The sequence below is a fragment of the Crocodylus siamensis genome, chromosome 5 (genome assembly GCF_052110815.1).
Source record: "Crocodylus siamensis isolate JL-2025a chromosome 5, ASM5211081v1, whole genome shotgun sequence".
Lineage (NCBI taxonomy): Eukaryota > Metazoa > Chordata > Crocodylia > Crocodylidae > Crocodylus > Crocodylus siamensis.
The window spans coordinates 72853336-72871862 of record NC_143399.1 but is presented as its reverse complement, the minus strand read 5'-3'; the positions used below and the strand labels follow the sequence as shown (position 1 = coordinate 72871862).

The 18527-nt window shown below is 58.1% G+C and overlaps 2 protein-coding genes across 7 annotated transcripts in view; both read right to left on the bottom strand.

Moving 5' to 3' along the window:
• Window positions 1-9013, bottom strand: part of LOC149864259 (myosin-10-like) — a 32475-nt gene extending 23462 nt beyond the window's left edge. Inside the window, exons 1-7 of one of the 6 annotated variants that reach the window (XM_090049010.1) lie at window positions 8777-9013; window positions 5132-5521; window positions 2459-2615; window positions 2085-2112; window positions 1660-1762; window positions 1122-1151; window positions 319-339 (exon numbers count right to left, since the gene is read on the bottom strand). In XM_090049010.1, the coding sequence (XP_089905136.1) occupies window positions 319-339; window positions 1122-1151; window positions 1660-1762; window positions 2085-2112; window positions 2459-2615; window positions 5132-5479 (687 nt within the window). In that variant the 5' untranslated portion in view covers window positions 5480-5521; window positions 8777-9013. Of the gene's footprint in view, window positions 1-318; window positions 340-1121; window positions 1152-1659; window positions 1763-2084; window positions 2113-2458; window positions 2616-5131; window positions 5522-6717; window positions 6796-8776 lie in introns of those variants that run through there. The other 5 variants (XM_090049013.1, XM_090049011.1, XM_090049012.1 and 2 more) reach the window with 5 other exon arrangements.
• A 5932-nt stretch (window positions 9014-14945) lies between these two features.
• On the bottom strand, window positions 14946-17907 carry IZUMO3 (IZUMO family member 3). Its single transcript, XM_090049770.1, has 5 exons — window positions 17688-17907; window positions 17498-17572; window positions 16428-16517; window positions 15851-15931; window positions 14946-15040 (listed from the first exon to the last, which is right to left on the bottom strand). The coding sequence occupies exons 1-5, from the start codon at window positions 17905-17907 to the stop codon at window positions 14946-14948; spliced, it is 561 nt and encodes a 186-aa protein (XP_089905896.1).
• Window positions 17908-18527: the final 620 nt, after the last annotated feature.

Below are 18527 nucleotides of genomic sequence, written 5' to 3'. Positions count from 1 at the left end.
TGCCCAGCTTCCAGCTACTCCTGCCCTAACCAAAAAGGGTTGCTGTAGAACAGGAGCACTGGCTGGAGGGCTGGGGAGCTCCCCGCAAGGGGCACAGTGGAGCAGGAGCACTGGCTGGGGCAGCCTGGGGAGCTCCCCACAGAGCACTGTGGGACTGGAGCACAGGCTGGAGTGGGTACCAGCTATTCCTGTCCTAGCCAGATGGGGGTGCTGCTTTACAGGCCAGAAGGTAGTTTTGAACACAAACACTAGGAATACACGAGGAAGCAGCGGATGATGGGGTGGGCAATGGGGTGGGCAAACACTGTAGCTACTCACGTAGGAGCCAGGGCTGGAGCTCTGGAGGGGGTGCAGCACAGGACACAAACAGGGGTGAGGGAACAGGCACCAACAGACACAGACAAAAACCAAAGAGTTAATCAGATCCATGCAGCACAAGGCACAGGGTTGGGAGGGGGGAACACCCTGCACCTGGAGCCCATACTCCCCTCTACCCCAGCACGAGTCACCTATCCACAGCCCCACCCCACCCAGAGCTGTAAAGGAACCCAGCTGCCCTGGTTCCCGGCTGTCAGCATTACCCCACCATGCCCCACCCCCTGCCCAAAGCTGAGAGGGAAACCAGGAGTCCAAGCTTCCAGCCCCCTGCTTCAACCCACTAGATTTCACTCCCTGTCCCAAGTTGGGATAGGACCCAGGAGTATAGACTCGTGCTCCCAGGGTGCAGAAGCCATTCCAAAAAGCACACATGCTAGCTGTGGACAGCTATCACCTTCAAGCACTTAGAAGAGGCAGGGGAGCTGCCGCAGGGAAGAAGCATCAGCTGTTATGTCTGTCCGCTCCTACTAAGGACTAAGTAAGCCAGACCACTGTTCCCTTAACCCTAAATGCAAGAGGGGGGCCAGTGGCTGCACTGACACCGGTACACAGCCACAGCAGCTGTGAGAGAACACCTAATGCTGGTGTATTCACTGCCATCACAACTGCCCACATCCTCCAGCAAAAGAACCAAAGGGAACTGCACTGAAACACCAACTCAGTGCAGTGTCCCCAGAGTTGCCATGCAGGGGGCAGAAATGTGGAAAGACAAGGGCACCAGCATGCAGAGTGTGTCAACTTGCCTGGGTCTTCCCTGGGTTGGGATTCTCCAGCTGGGGGCAGTGAGACACACAAGATGGGAGGTTACCACAAGAAGCAAGGGGTATCCCACAGTGCCCTGCTTCCACAATGGGTCAATATAGGGCTGGCGCCGAGATGGGGCATATCAGAGCTGATTATACAGGGACTTTTCATATGGTGCTGAGATGAGGCTGCCTCTGGGGTGCAGCATGTCAAGTGCTAGTTAAACAGGGACTTTTAGCCCAGCACTGAGATGCTGCTACCACCTGAAAAGGAATCTAGGTCTCCCAGTTCCCTTCCCCTGCTCTTGGCACTTTCTTGAACAGTCTACTGGGCTTTCCCCTGGGCTCCCCTCTCCAGGGTCAGCCAATTCCCAGGGCAACACATAGGGGACCATGAAGGGGCACCAGAAGCAAGACCCATAGAGTATGAAGGTGGGGTGGGGTGGGTCACATTACATCACACCACACCATACCACACCACACATCCCCGGCTCCGGACAGCATGCAGCCATGCCCAGGCAGGCAGGTGGGCACTCACCGGGACACTGTGCTCCTTGCGGGCCTTGTGGGAAGAGGCAACATGGGCAAGGTACTGGATCACCTTCTTGGTGTTCTCTGTCTTTCCAGCTCCCGATTCTCCCCTGCAACAGCACAGGGCTGCAGGCATGGGGGCAGCACTGCCCTCTTGGAGCCAAAGCGGTGTGTTTAGCCCAACCCCATAGCAGGCAGCCCCACATATACAGATCCCCAAAGCACCCAAGCCAGGGCCACAGTGCCCGGCCTATGTTGTATCCCACAACAACCATCTCCTACCAGCACCCCATGACACCCACCACACAGCCTCACAGCACCCAGCCCAGGTCATAGCATTTACTCCCCACCAGACCACCATGGCACACATGCACCCCCCAATGCCCCACTAGCCTCCCATTCAGATCAGCCCACGCCTAGCATAGCACTTACGTGCACAGAATGGACTGGTCCTCCCGGTCTGCAAGGGAACAGAGAAGGGGGTGATCAGGAGGCTGCAGAAACTTTCCCAGCGGTGCCACTCATACCCTGCCCCCACTTCTGAACACACAGCTGGCTCAGTAGGCATCATAAAATTCAGACCCCATCCCAGCATTCATGACACCAGGCAATACCAGCCACCATGGCCACCAAGGGGAAGCAGGGACAGTTATGTCTCCTCTCCCACCAGGATGTGAAGGTCAACGTACACACCCCAGAGGAGGCAGTAATGTGCATGCATGCACACCTCCCTCCTCCACCCCAAAAAGCCCTTCCTCCCCACTTCTACCATCAAGCTCCTCCCATGCCCCTCCTGCAATACCCACCTTGCAGCATGCTGCGGTAGGCAGCCTCAGAAATAGCGTAGATGTGAGGTGGCATCTCATGGCGCTTCTTGCCCCGGTACATGTCCACAATCTGCTCCGTGTAGATGGGCAGCACCTTATACGGGTTGATCACCACGCAGAACAGCCCCGAGTATGTCTGCAGAGATAGGGCCATCACAACACAGCTGCATGGAGCCTGCTTGGGGAGGGGACTGGGGTCTTGCAGGAACTAATGCAGGTGGGGAACTGGGAGCCAAGATGTCTGGGTTGTAATTCAGCCGTGGGATAGGAGTGAGGTCTGGCAATTAGAGCAGGAGGGCTGGGAGCCAGGATGCCAGGTTCTGTCCCAGTGCTGGTTCCACAGTGCTCCAATACAACTAAACTCCCTCAGAGCTAGGACAGAACCCAGGCATCCAGGTCCAAGTCTAGCCATGTGCTGAGTGTGCAGCTTGCAGTGGCTTAGTAATTATGGCGACTGCTCTGTACTTAACTGTGGGTAATTAAAGGCCCCAACAACAGCAGGCAGGCACCTCCCTCCCATGCTGGGCACAGTGCCCCAGCCAGCACAGCATGGGGGGAGGGGGAAGGGGATCCATCCCCAGCCTTCCCATTCCATGCAGGGGGACAGGAGACCAGGGTCCTCTCCCAGCTCAGAGAAGGTGAATTAGAGCTGGGGATGGGGGCTGAGAGCCAGGATGTCTATGTTCCTCTCAGAATTATCCAGGCCAGGGATGGGCAGCAGTGGGCCAATTTAATACTAATTGCCCTTTCCTCCACTTGGATGGGAGGTGGGGAGGGAGGTGGAAGTTACCCTGAGCATTGCCCAGACCCCACACTCTGGCCCAAGCAGAGATGCCCCCTCCCCCCAACCCCTGTGTCCTGGTTCCGCCCCTCTGCCCTCATTACCAGCCCTGCCAACCATTAGGGCTTGGGTACAAGCCAAGGGGCCCGGCACAGGGCTGGCGCAGCAGGCATGGGGGAGGGGAGGCATTCACAGGCCAGGACAGAACAGTGGAGCCCGGACACCTGGGTTCTCTCCCTCCTGAACCTAGCAGAGGAGTGGGGGTTAGGGAAGAGAGGAGGGCAACAGTCCTTGGTTCTGCCCCTGCTCTAGGAGGGGAGCAGGTCTTTCTGAGTTAGACTGCTGGGAGGTGGGGGCAGATCCTGGGCTTTATTCTGAATTGCTCTGGCCAAAGGGATTATACTCCTAGGTGAAAAACTACTCACTCATGGGGATTTCTGAGCCATGCAGGGAGCGTTTCAGCACTTTCCGGCAGGGGCTGGTCAGTGCCTAAGTCAGTTTTATTTCTCAGGCCTAGCATAAGAGTCCAGAGGAGAGCCACGCACATGACCAGAGGTCAGGAAAACAGATCTTACGATGACAGGCTGAGAGCCATGGGACTCTTTAGCCTGGAAAAGCGTAGGCTCAGGGGTGATCTGATGGCCACCTATAAGTTTATCGGGGTGACCACCAGGATCTGGGGGAACGTTTGTTCACCAGAGCGCCCCAAGGGATGACGAGGTCGAACGGTCACAAACTCCTGCAAGACCGTTTCAGGCTGGACATAAGGAAGAATTTCTTTACTGTCCGAGCCCCCAAGGTCTGGAACAGTCTGCCAGCGGAGGTGGTTCAAGCACCTACATTGAACACCTTCAAGAGTAAATTGGATGCTTATCTTGCTGGGATCCTGTGACCCCAGCTGACTTCCTGCCCTTTGGGCAGGGGGCTGGACTCGATGATCTCCCGAGGTCCCTTCCAGCCCTAATGTCTATGAAATCTATGAAATCTATAAGGGAAGGCTCTGATGGCAGGGGAAGGAGAGCACTGAGTGGGACCCCCCCCACACACACACACACACACACACAGGAAAGGACCCCAGCCCCTGCTTTTCAGGGGTCTCCTGCTCCCACCTGGGACCCTGACACCATGGGATACTAAGCAGGGATCCCTAGTAGGAGACCTAGCTGGGTCAGGGGTCACCTTGGGGGCCTCTTCCCTCTCTGTGAGCCCAGACCCCTTAAATGTGGCAGAAGGAGGGGGTACCTGTGCAACTCACTCCTCCCCTGCTCAGGTAGGCTTTCCTGCCCCCCACCACCCGATCCCCATGGTGCTGCTGCCACTGCCTCCATTCTGGCCAAACAGGTTGGGCCTGTCCAGCTGGAGTGCCGCCCAGCTCTGGCGCTGAGTCAGGCCTGCCCTGGGCTCCCCCACCTCGATACCCAGCAGAGCACAGCATGGCCCCAGGGCTCCCTACAGCAGTGGCATATGCCTTGGTAACGTACACTGTGCTGGCCAGGCATGGACATGCCATCTGCCCCACTCCCTAGCAGCACCAGCACTAGCCTGGGGTGGGGGTGGGGGTAGGGGTGAGAAAGGCCCCTCTGTGACGCCAAGACACCTGGGTTCTCCCTATAACTCAGGAGCAGAATGGAATCTGGGAGGGTTAGAGAAGCATAGCTGGTATCCAGGACTCATGGGTTCTCTCCCAGCTCTGAGAGAGGACTGGGGTCTGGTGGACATGAGCAAAAGGCTGAGAGTGCAAATGCCTGGATTCTCCTCCTGCTTTTGAAGGAGAGTGGGGTGATTAGAGCAAGGATGTCTGGGAATCAGGGTGCCTGGGTTCTAGTCCCCTGGAAAGATGCAGGTGGCAGGCACCAGGGTCATGCACTCACATAGATGAGACCAGAGTAGTAGCGGTCCTTGAGGTTGTGCAGCACAGAAGCCTCGTTAAGGCAGGTCAGCTCTGCCATATCCTCCACCTTGGCAAACTTGGGGGGGTTCATCCTCTGCACATCATGCTTGGGAACCCGGGCAGGGCGCCCCGTCTCAGTCAGCTCCACTAGAACCTCATCGCCCTGCTCCTCACGTAGACTGGCTGCCTCAAAGCCATGCCGCTCCGAGGGCACCCACACCAGGCGCTTGGCCGTCCAGTCAGCCTGCGTGGCCAGGCCGCCCACCCCGCTGCGGTCCACAAACAGATAGCGCTCAGCCTCATCCTGAGGAGGCATCCGCTTCGCCATGGCTCTGGCACCAGCTGCCCTCTGGCTGAGTCCTGGCTGCAGCTGCAAGGAAATATAGGATCAGACAAGCCTGGTGATACAGTGACACCTCCAAAACCCCCCAGAAAGACTTCCATCTTCCCAGGCCCTAGGAGACCCTGCAGAAACAGCTCAGCCCAGCCTCCCCCTGATATTCCAGAGATCCAAGAAAATGCAACAACCCACCCAGGCCCTGGAAGCCCCCAGGAAAAGAGCTCACCCCCCCAAGTCCAAAGGGAACCTACCACAACACACCAATTCCTAGAGACCATATGAAAACATCACAGCCCCCAGAAGAGCACATCATAACACCTCAGCCCCTAGAGATCCCATGGAAACAGCTCTACCTGCCCAGTCCCTGGAAGACCCTACCATATCACCCTAGCCTCTGTGATACCTGACAGCCCCAGCAAAACCCTAGAGTAACACACCAGCCCACTAAGCAAAACCCTAGGTGCCAAAGCAGGTTCCCCAGAACAGCCATGACATCTATGAAAGCAAAGTGGGCCTGACAGCTCCCAGCACATCAAGAGCCTACAATAACCACCCAGTAGCAGGCTCCACAACACAGATCCAGCCCCCGTCAACCCAGGGGGCCCAAACAACCCCAGTCTCCCCCAAAAAACCCCAACAAGAACCTGCTCCCCAAGACACCCTCCAACAAAGCTGCAGGCCCCCTGGAAAACTTCCTCCAAGGTACCACCCCTCCATACCCTCAGAGATGCCTCCCTCCACTAACATACCCACTGCCTGGCACCCCTAGAGATCCTGCAATACTATGCCAGTCCCCGTGGCAGTTAGAGCACAGGTGGAAGCCAGGACACTTGAGTTCTCTGTAATCTGCTCCCTCCATGCCCACTGGGTGGCAGGGTTGCCTGGGGGGAGGGGGTACTTGCTGTTTACTTTCCAGTGCCCTGGTGCTAGCACTCTCCCCACCCCCACACCCAGGCAGGTCTCAGCTTGCCTGCAACCTGCAGGTGCTGTAATGGGGAGGGGAACTGGGGCTCTGTTTGCCCCCAGGAAAACCAACACCTGGTTTCAGCAAGGGGGGAGCCTCCTCCCCACTCCCCACTGGCCAGTTCCCCCAGTGCCTCAGAATGGGGGGACCCAGTGCCAAGAGCAGCCTATGGACTAACCCCCCATGCCACTACCCTGGCTTGGGGGTACCCAGGAAGCCCCAGTGGGAGAGCTCCCTCCCAGAACTGCCCCCAGCCCCTCACCTGCGGCAGGGCTCCGGTGGTGGTAGTAGCGGTGGCAGCCGCAGCGCGCGGGCGCAGAGCAAGCAGCTGGCAGGTCACCACCGCGTCACTGCCACTGATTGGGGAGGAGCTGGCTGGAGCTGCCGCTCACACAAGCCGGCATGCGGCAACTCCCCCCCTTCCACCAGGGAGGGGAGAACACAGGAGTCCTGTCTCCAAGGCCCCTCCCTGCCCCAACTGACTACTACACCCCAATCCCTCCCACAGCTGGCACAGAACCTGGGTGCCCTGGCTCCCGGCTTCCAGCTCCCCCCTGCATCAAGCCACCAGACCCCACTCCCCTCCCAGACCTGGGCTAGGACCCAGGAATCCCAGCTGCCAAAGACAGGTCTATGCAATATGCCTGAGCATGATTCAGCCCCTACAGGCATGTACAGCTCATCAAACACAAACAGCCCAAAACTGAAGCAGAGGCGCTGTGGAACAGCCCAAGGCTGAGAGGCGGGGGCTGCAGGTCATGGGTGAGGGACACTGGCAGGACTGGGTAGGGAGCCCCTAGGACTGGGCTGGCAGGGCCTGTGAGCAGGACTGGGAGGTCTTTCCCCCCTGCCCAGAGCTCCCTCACTGGAGTGCACCTCAGCTAATAAGGCTGCCCCAGCCACCCCCATCCTGCCTACCCTGAAGCCGGGACTGTCTCTTACATGCACTAAAATGGAGAGGAGGAGGTAAAGTCCACACCCTTTGGCCAGGACCCAGCACAGGTGGATCTGGCAGGGCAGAGAGCAAATTCCACAATCACCTGCTCCAGCCACTCCCTCTATGAACCACAGTGTGTACCCAGGCTTTCTCGCACCAGCCCCATCAGCCTTGCTCTCATCACAGAGCTGGGGTGTAACCCAGGTGCCCCGGCTGCCAGACCCCTTCTGGATGTCAACAGCATGGAGAGGGTCCAGAGGAGGGTCACTCGCATGATCAGGGGGCAGCAGGGCAGGCCTATGAGGAGAGGCTACGGGACCTGAACCTGTTCAGCCTCCACAAGAGAAGGCTGAGGGGAGATCTAGTGGCCTGTTACAAACTAGTCAGGGGGGATCAGCAGGCACTGGGGAAGTTCCTGTTCCCTGAGCACTGCCAGGAATGACCAGGAATAATGGTCACAAGCTGGCAGAGGGTAGATTTAGGCTAGATATCAAGAGGCGCTACTTCATGGTCAGGGCGGCTAGGATCTGGAACCAACTTCCAAGCGAAGTAGTGCTGGCTCCTATCCTGGGGGTCTTTAAGAGGAGGCTAGAGGTACACCTTGCTGGGGTCGTTTGACCCCAGTAATCTTTCCTGCCATGGCAGGGGGTCGGACTAGATGATCTACTCAGGTCCCTTCTGACCCCAGAAACTATGAAACCCCTGCTCTGACCCCGCTGCCATATGCCATACCGACCTTCTGGCCCTGCAGGCCAGAAAAGTGCACAGGGTCAGTTCATGGGCCAGACCCCGCACAGGGATGGCACCCAGGGTGGGCCGGTGGCTGCAACCCAGCATGCTGCCCCAGCCCCACGCACCAGATCCTACTGAACGCCAGCCAAACCCTGCATGCTGACACAATCTAGCGCTGGCCATGTTCTGTGCCCCACAGGTCTGGAAATAAGGCACTAAGGGATTAGCTGTTAGTGCTGCCACTGCTCCCCTGCCGCCAAATTTCCAGGCGTGTGGGGAGCTTGGGGGGCCGATGACACAACTACGTGGGCTGGCAGCTGGACACACAGGGCCTGGCGCGCCCTCCCGCTCCCTCTTCTGCAGAGCGGTGCCCTTCTCCCCCAGCCCTGCCCTGCGCCGCACACACCCTGGTCATAAAGCAAAGATCCTCAACGCTCGCCGTGCCCTGCCCTGGCCGCGCCCGCAGGAAGATCTGAGTGGCACCACATCCCCCAGAGCCAGACACGGTGCCGGGGGGGGGGGCCTCCCTGGCAGCACGTCTGACCCTGCCCGGGGGGCAGCCGCGCCCACTGCAAACCCCCGGGGCACGAGGCGGTCCCTGCCCCACAGCCCAGCCCAGGGGTTGCCCGGCACTGGCCGCCCCGCAGGTTACCTGAGCGGGGTCCCGACCCCGGGGCAAGGGCGCCTCGGTCCCTTCAGACACAGGACACCAGCGTGGGCGACATGCGGGCCGCCAGTCCCGCCGCTCAGGGGGCGATTATGCAAATATATGTAAATATATACCAACGTATGCAAATGAGCGCTGCACAAGGGCGCCCTGAGGTTGAGCCCGGCGGCCTCCGGTGGGGAAGCAGAGCGCCCGGATGAGGCCCGCGCGCCCCAGCCCCGCCCCCGCTTGCGGCCCCTCAGCCTGGGCCGCGGGGGAGGAGTGCGGTGCCCTGGCCCCGCCCCCGAGGGGCTCCCACCAATGGCAGCGCGGCAGGCAGTGCCAGAGAGGCTGTGATAGGGGGAAGCATGCTGACCACGCCCTCGGGGCAGGCGGGGCGAGGGGGGCGGAGCCGCAGCTGCGGCCGCTCTGGGTGGATGGACTCGTGTGTGCGGCGGGGCTTCAATGCGCGTATTGTCCAGCCTGCGGGGCGCCGCGCTGTCCCGAGCGGCCAGGCGGCCCGGCCCCGCGGGCACCCGCCCCTGGGAGAGCTGGGAGGAGCCCAGGCGTCCTGGCTCCAGCTCCCCCTCCCTTACTAGCCCACCTGTCTCCTCCCCTCCCTTCCCCCACCCAGAACTGGGAGGGAGCCCAGGTGTCCTGGCCCTCAGCTTCCCCCACTCGCCCCCCAGGCCCGGTCCCTTCCCCGACCTGGGGCAGGCGCTCCACACGCTTACGTTTACCTGCCGTTTTATTTCCCGGTGGGACTTTGGCTCTGTTCCCCTCCCAGGGCACGCAGAGGGGCGGCTGACACAGGATGCACCCGGGGAGGCTCTGGGAAATGCCCACCCGTGGTGCTAGAGGTCCTCTGGGCAGGAGAGTCCCCTTCCAGCACTGTGAGGTGACTTCAGCATCTTCCCCATCTTTGCCCTCTTGCTCCTCTCCCTGGATGGCTGGTGTAGCATAACAACAGAAGTCACCATCTCTGCTAAACAATTCCCACTCCTTTCCCATGGCTCCATCTAAGGTGGGTTGAGTTTGGCATTGGTTTACAAACACTTATGGAGCCTGTCTGCTTCACACATCTTCCCAGTGTGCTTGTTAGTGTGTTTACCAGCCATGTTCGTATGCATCTCACCTGGATAGTTGGTCTAGCTCAGCTCACAGGGATTGCATCCACTTTCTTTCAGGGAGGACTGTCCCTGCCCTGGTCTGAGCAGTGCCTGGTGCTAGTGTGGTCATCGCAGAGGACGTTCTGGTTTTCTGCTACTCGTCTTCTGTCCTCTATTGATACGAAACCCGACACCTTTATGTCCTCTCTTTCTCTTCAAGAGAAAATAGAGGACATAAAGGCATCAGGTTTTGTATCAATAGAGGACAGAGGACAACCAGACTGTCCTCTATGATAGCCACCTTACCTGGTGCCCCTGAAACTCTGAAAGCAGGAAATCTACAGGCATGTGTTGGTCTCCCCAACCCAGACAAAAACCACTTGGGGTATCTCATCACCTGCTCCCCACAGGTGCCTTGCAGGGCAAGTTTCAACCCTGAAACAGATCAAAACATCTCCAGCTGTCTTCCTTGTTTGCTTGGCAGTTGTACACATGGGTCTGGAGACCCAACTCTCCTCCCCTCCTCTGCCACGGGGGCATGCCCACTTTAACCCTCAGTGTCCCTTACCACAATTGTCAAACGGGTCCCTAGGATACAGAATCTTTGAGAGAAGGATGTTGTTGCCAGCCTGAGTAGTGCCCTGTGCAAGTGAGGCCCAAATCCTGTACCAAACAACCACCAGCAGTGCCATTTCAAGGGGCCCCTGATCCTCAAGGTCCTGGGACAGAACTCCATGGGACTGGAGCCCCACTCCTGACCCCAGGGCCCTGGGCAGTGCCTGGTGTGAGAGGGGCCAAAATCCCAGACCAAAGACCCCTGGGCAGTGCCCAGTACAGAGACACGTCCCCACCTCACCCCCGTTCCCACCCCACCCCGCAGTCCTAATATGGGAGTGCCTCAATCATGGCCACGAAGACCTTGGGTAGTGTCATGCACGAAGAGGCCCTATCATAACCCCAAAAGCCCTAGACATCCAGTATGGCCATGGGGTCATTAATTATGCCTGGTATAAAGGGATCCTAGCCCCATCCTAGCCCCAGAATCCCTAGGCAGTGCCTGGCATATGGAGCCCCTTATTCCTGAAACAAGAGCCCCAGGCATCACCCAGTGTGAGGGGCCCCCGATTCATGCCCATAGGCCACAGGTAGCATCCAGTGCAAGGGGGCTCCTGATCCCTGCCCCAAGAGCTCTGGGCACTCCTCAGCATGAGGGGAGCTCAAAACACTGGACTTGTGGGCCCTGGACAGTGCCTAGTATGGCAGGGAGGGACAGATCAGAGCCTAAAGTGCCCTGGGCTCCAACTGGCATGACGGGTGCCCCCTATCAAGATCCAAGGCACTGGACAATGTGTAGTACAAGGGGGGGGGGCACAACCCTTCACTGCTAGGGCCCTGAGCATGCTTGGCATGTAGGGTCCCCAGAACCTGCTACAAACAGGAGGATGGGGGGGACCAGTGCTGGCCTCAAGGGCCCTGGGTAGCTTCTGACATAACGGTGCCCTGAGATCCCAGTGTAAAGGGCCCTGAGTGGCACCTGGTATGGTTTCAGACCCAAGGGCCCCTAGGCATTGCTTGGCACAAGGGAAGCCCCAATCCAAACCGAAAGAGATCTGGGCAGCACCTAGTGTGAGGAGGCCCCCCCAGTCTGAACTGAAAGGGCACAGGCAGTGCCCAAGGCAAGGTGACCCCCAATGCCAGCCAAAAGGGCTCTGGGCAGCACCTCATGTAAGAGATCCCCTGATACCAGCCAAAAGGGATCTGGGCAGTGCCTAGCATTAAGGGACCCCCAGTGCTGGTTCTAAGGGCCCTGAGCAACACATGGCATAAGAGGAGTGACGGGGGACCCTGGTCCCAGGGTAACAGAGCCTGACAAATACCTAAGACAAGAGGTTTCCCCAGTCACAGCTCCAAGGTACCTGTGCAGTTGCTTGAATAAGGGCAGCCCTTATCACAACTCTAAGAGCAGTGCTTGACCTGGGGGTGGGGGCCACAGTCCCAGGGCTGGTCCATGATTGGCAAAAAGGGCCTCCCAATCCTGGCTCCAAGGGCCCTGGGCAGCATTTGGCATGAAGGGGTCCCAGTCCCAGCACTAAGGGCCCTGGCCAGCACCTTGCAAGGTAGGATCCCAATTCCAGCACTATTTTTTTGCAATGCCTGGTGTTTGCAGGTAAACTGTGTGTTATACCCCCACTAAGGAGGAAAGAGCAATGAATCTGTAACAACCTCTCCCTGCTCAGAACAGCCCTACAGGCCTACCTACCTCAGCATCCTGCCCTGTCTCTGACTCATGGACCACCTCCCCTGTGTCACATCTGGTGCTGGGCAGCACTGTGAAGTCACGCCTTGCCAGGGTTCTGCCTTCCACTGCCATGCTGCGCCTGCTGCTTTGGGCTGGGCTGCTGCCTGTGGGCACCCACAGCTGCCTGCAGTGTGATGCTGATGTGCGGGGGGCCCTTGCAGCTCTGCGCACTGGGCTGGTGCCCCGGCAGATCCACGACAGCCGGTTGCGTGCCCGCGCCCAGGCCCTGCTGCGTGGCATGGAGGGTGACTTCTTCCGGCACTATGCTACCAGCCAGTTTGCGGGTATAGCAGGTACAGATAAGGGCTGGGTCTGCCGTAGGGAATCCAGGAAAAGGGGCACAACAGCCTAACAGTATCCCCCTTAGGTGCCCAGCCCTCATAACCTCACCTACAGAACAGGCTCTGATTAGAGCACTCAGAGTGGTTCAGAGGCCTCTTCCAGACATGTGAGTTCTACTCCAGCCCAAGTAGGAGAAAGGCCTGGAGATTATATCCAGGGGACTGGAAGCCAGGAAGCCCAGGTGCTACCCTGAGTGCTGACACTCTGGGCTCTTGGATAACCGTATTCAAGTGTTTCTGGGTCATGGGTGCAACATGCCATGAGGGATGGGGCAGGGGTTGGGTGAGGGTGCCATGCTCAAAGATGTAAGATGGACAGGGGGTTCATGTCATAGGAAATAGGGCAGGGGTGCTATGATGGGGAGGAAGGGGGAGCAACCTGGATTGTGTCCTGGTGCTGTTGGGATGGGGGTTCTGGATCATGTACTAATGTTCCCCCTCCCCTGCAGCTCTGAACCAAGTGAATGCCCTGATTCACTCAGTCAGACAGACCACAGCTGCCCTGGCCCAGAGCCCCTTGACAGGTGAGGACCAGGTCCCACAGCACCCTGTGCTAGGGCAAGAGCAATTAGGAGCTCCCCAGCCAGCACTTCTCCCCAGCCAGTGCTCCTGCTTCCATTTACCCCCACCCTATCCTCAGACCAGGCACTGCTAGATGAGCTGGTGGAGTACCGGAGCAAAACAACACTGAAGCTGAAATCAGCACTTCAGGAGCATCAGGAGAAAGGTTCCCAACCCCCCTGGGCTCTCCCCTAGCCTCACCCTGCCCCACCCCTGTGCCCGCTCTGAGCAACCACCAATGTCTCATTCTCTCGCTCTGCAGCTTGTGACCCTGAGAAGTGTGGTAAGAACAACAGACATCAATGCCAGGGAGCAGAGTCAGCCTCCCCCAGAGAAGACTGCCCCCCAGTCAGGGCCCAGGAGGGCACAAGCTGCTGTGGGGCAGGCAGAGATGGAGCTGGGGTTGCTCTCTCCCTGTTGCAGACTGGCTCCGGTACAATGTGTTTGACTGTAAATCATGTGTCAAGGGCAAGGCTGTTTGCCTCCAGAGAAGCAGCTGCCTTGGTAGGTGGGATGCTGGGCAGGTTGGTGAGAGGGGCAGGGGGTGCTGGGTTATTTGGGGAGCAGTGTGGGTACCCATCCAAGCTGGTGTCCTGGAGCCTCCACGATCCAATATGCCTGTCAGCAGAGGCACAAGGCTGGTAGGTGGTGGCACCAGCAGGGGGCAGCAGTGGGCCACTGACAGTTCATAAATCCCATTCCCTGTCCCAATCTCTGCAGTGGACTCCCAGGAGCGACTCTCCTTGAGGTACAAGCCCCAGGCTCCAGGCCCAGACATCGCCCGCACTGGCATCTCCCTGGTGCTCATCATGAGTGCTGTGCTCCTCCTGGCATTGGTCATTGGGTGAGTGAGAACAGGACTAACACCCCACCCCAGACATGGCTGTATCTCAGCACCGGGTGGAGAGGGTTTCTGTATAACCAACCTCTAACACATCCCACCCCAAAGGCTGCTGCATCTTAGCACTAGGCAAGGGGTCCCGTATATGTTCAGTCCCTAGCAGTCAGTCCATCTGACCTGATCACTCTTCCCCATAGAAACATCAAGTACTGGAGGACCAGGCTGCTAACAAGTCTCCAGAGCTGATACTGGGATCCTACAGGGAGGGAACAGGCTGGGGGAACAGAAAGCAATATCCACCCCACAGGGCTCTGCTATGGACACCCCCCACCACCACTTTACCCGGCTGGAAATTCAAGGGGGAAACCCACCTACTGCCATCAACTATCCTGCTGGCTTCTGTGCCTTACCTGGAGGCTGTGCCCTGTCCTCCAGGCATGCCTGGTGGCATAGTCCAGCTCCCAGCCCACCTGCACCAAGCCCCTCTTCTTCCCAATAAGGACCACTCTGTGTCTACAAACTGCACCAGTTCTTTATGTCCACAACACTGAGGCTGGGGGGAGGTGGGGAGGACTGTGCCCCTGCCCACCTCTGCTTCTGGGTCTGATGCCAACTGATGCCAACAGTCCCTGGATCCCTGACCCACAATAGCTCCAACCTTCAGGCCTGCTAGGCCTGTTTCCACATACGTCGGCGGAGCCGCCAGCACACACAGTACCTGGGAGAAAAGAAGTCAGCACCTGCCCTGCCTTCAGATGCCTGGGTCCTACCCAGTACAGGGAGGGGAGTGAGGTCTTATGGATTAATGAAGGGGGTGGCTGAAAGCCCAAACTCCTGGGTTCTCTCCCAGTCTGGCAGGGGAGTGGGGTCTGGTGTGGAAGGCAGCGTATGTGTGTGTCCAAGTGCAGGGGAAGGGCCACCCTCCTCTCAATACTGGTGCTGAGCCCAGCCCAGCCAGACTTTTGTGGGGTGTCTGAAGGGGCTCTTTTGGATATGGGGGGAAGGGGCACGCAGGGAGGGTGACTCACAGCAGGGTGCCTGACCCCAGAAGCACACATTCGCACACCAGGAAGAGGTACAGAATGATTTCCTTCCGTTCCGCCTCCCACTTGTCCTCCTCTGCAGGGAACAGTGCTGAGCCAGAGTCCCACAATGCAGGACCCACCCACACCCAGAGCCAGCTGCATCTTTGTGCCAGGCAGCTAAGATGAGCCAGCCCCAACAACCCCACCCCAGAGGTGGCCACATCCGAGTGCTAAGCAGGGTGTTTCTAGATAATCAACTCCCAATGTGAGCATCCAAGAGGCACTCATATCTTCATAGTTTCATAGTTGTTAGGAGCTGGAAGGGACCTTACAGATCATTGGTGACATGTACGGGTTGCACGTGCACCCCCTGAGATTGGCTGTGCACCCCCTGGAAGTGCCAGCTGTGAAACCAGAAGTGCTGGAGGAAATGCATTTTCAGTTTCGCCACTGGTGGTTCCAGGCTTGGCGATCAGCCACAGGGGGACCTCCCCCCCATACAGCCCATCAGCAACTTGGTGAACTCCCCAGACTTGGGAGGCACCAGTTACCCATGTTACAGATCATCAGGTACAGCACCCCTGCACCTGGGCAGGAAAAAACTGCTGGGTCTAAAGACCCCAGCAAGATGGGCATCAAGATGTTTTTTGAAGATCAGCAGGGTGGATGATGGTACCACCTCTGGGGGGAGCCTGTTTCCAAACCATCAGCACTTGGTTTGTAAAGTTTTTCCTTCTATTTAGCCTGAAGCAATCTTCAATCAGTTTGTGCCTGTTATTTCTTGTCCTCCCCTGGGGAGCCTTGGTGAATCTTAATGCCAAAAAAGAGGTCCCCATGTAAACAGATTATGCCACGCCTCACCCCACAGGCTCCCACACTGCTCTGCCCCCATCCCTGTGGGTACCTCCACACAGCTCCCCGCTGAAACACTGGGCGTTGATGCGCAGACACGTCCAGCAGTCCAGGACTGGCCCTTCGGTCACAGCTGGGATAGTAACGGGGCCCAGGTCAGAAACAGACAACACCTGGTACTGGCCCTGATCTGGCCCCACGGTGGGGCACCGCCTCATTCAGGATGTGGGGAAGGGGCAGGGGCCTGACCCCTGAGTTGGGGTCCCTAGGCTGGGATGAGGAGGATTCTCACTTACTGCAATCCTCTGAGCAGGCTGGAAAGAAGCAAAGATAGAGACACCATCAGTGCCCCTAGCTTTCTCCAGCCCCCACAGCACTTATAGCCCTTCCTCCCCCAGCCCCCCAGCCCTCCCAGGGAGCTCCTGGAAGCAGAAGATCAGTGGGTGCTGATTCATGGGCCTCTCTCCCCAGAATAGGACAGCTGCCATGGGAGGAGGATGCAGCTAAAGCTGTGCCCAGAGATGTGGTAGCTCCACACAGAGAGAGGAGGGCCCTGGTCTTTTCCTGGGTCCCTGTTACCAAGGTGGGGTGTGGGTTGCAGACTCTCTCAAGAAGGTCCAGCATATTACCAAGGTTGGCAAATCTCTCAAGGGCACCACGCAGGCTGGACAGGAGCGAATCACGCTGCTGGGCCAGAGCCAGCTGCAGCAAGTTCACCCCTGTGGCAAGGACAGACAGAAAGACTGGGCAGGGGGCAGGGACAGATCCAAAAGGGGTGCAGTCGCGGTCATACCCCCTTTCAGAGCACACCATGAGAGCAACAGCCGGTGACTTTTTTAAGTCCCTGAATCAGGTAAGAATTCCAGACCCACCACCTTTCCCTCCATACTTAGCAGCACATCCTGTCCCTTCTTTTTTCCCCCTCCCCTACCAACTTTTGCCACTGCCTCTACTGTGTTCAGCTGTCACAGGGGCAGGGAACAGCTCCAGAGCTGCTCCTGCCCCACTCCAGCTGGGTTGCAGGTGGGCCAGACTCAGCCAGGGACAGAAGCAGCCATGGGAGAGTTCCTCCTCTCTGCCCTGTTTCCCTGGGGCTTCTCTGCCAGTCTGGAAACAGGCTCAGGGTGGGAGAACCTGCCTGCCTGCCACTACCACTGTCTCCAACTGAGCCAGGCACTGCTGAGCATGGAGGGGAAGGGAGATGGTGCTAAGAGCCAGGGAAGAGATTTTTACCTAATTCAGGGACTTAAAAATGTTCCTGGTTGCTTCTCCTGTGGTGAGATCTGGCCATCCCAAGGTAGGGAGAAGAAGCTGGAAGTAGGGGTGCAGCCACCCCTGCAGCACCAGTTGCTGCTCAGGCCTCTGCCCCCATCCCCTCCCCAGCTTTTACTCATGGGTAGAGAGACAGACAGGTTGGGATGGGGGCAGCCAGTTCCATATGGTTGCAAGGGGGTAGGGCCCACAGTCCTGTCCAGAGCCCAGTGAACCTGGATGCTGAAAGAGGTGGTGGGGGGAGGGTGGGGGGTAGTGGACAGAACAGCCCCCCCCACCATGAGGGATCCTCCTTGACAGTCTGCTCCACAGCGCCCCCACGAACCTAACTTGCCTGCCCACCCCTCTACAGAAACTACCCAGCAAGCCCACGCACTCCCCAGCCAGGCCCCGATGCTCCCAAATCCTATCCCACCCTCTGTCCCACCTTTCCAGGGCTCTTCCTTGACACCCTTCAGCCATGTGGTCAAAGCAGACTTCAGAGACTGAACCCCTCGGACATCTGCAATGGAGACCAGAGTTAAAAGGCAGCCCCCTAGCCCAGCTGATGCCCCTTGCTTATGCCCCACAGATCCCAGCCCAGCCTGGTATCTGGTGGTTGCCAAGGCAGAGCCCACCCAGCACACGGTGCTGCTTCTCGCGGAGGTGGAGGGTGTAGAGCTGGGTGAAAGCCTCGATGTGGTGCTGAATCAGGGTGTCCCGCTGTGGCACTGTGGGTGGCACCACCTCCCCCAACAGCACCTCCAAGGTCTTCAGGAAGTGTCGGTCACAGTGGAGGCAGCTCCCTGCCCCTTGAAGGTAAAGGACAATCAGGAGCAGCAGCACGGCACAGGGCATCCCCACAGCCACACCTTCCCATGGGATTTGTGGGCATCTATGACCTCAGTGATGTCACAAAGATGGGGTATATCTTATCTGGAGTCAGGAGGATGTGATGTCAAAGATGTCAGAGGCAGAGAAGCCATGTTTAGAAAGGAGTGGCTTCAGCACAGGAAGTGACGTCAAAGGCTGAAGGTGAGGGTTGAAATGACTAGGATGAAGACGGTAAGTGATGTCACAAGCAGAAGAGGGCCAAAGAACTGGAAATGATGGCAGAGCATACTGTGATGTCAGAAGCAGAGAAGCAGCCCCCTGGAAAGACATCTGGGGTCAGATGACCCCAGCCAAGTGATCGTCCAGTCTTCTCTTGAAGACCTCTAGGGTAGATGATTGCACCACCTCTGGGGGAAGCTTGTTCCATAGTCTGGACACCCTAGCTGTGAAGAAGTTTTTCCTAATGTTCAGCCTGAAACTATCTTCCAGGAGTTTGCGGCCTTTGTTCCTAGTTTTTCCCCAGGGTGCCCTGGTGAACGGTTGTTCACTGAGCCCCTGATGTACGCCTCTGATATAGTGGTAAGCCGCAATCAGTTCCCCTCCCAGCTTTCTTTTCTTTAGGCTGGAAAGTCCGAGATCCCTCA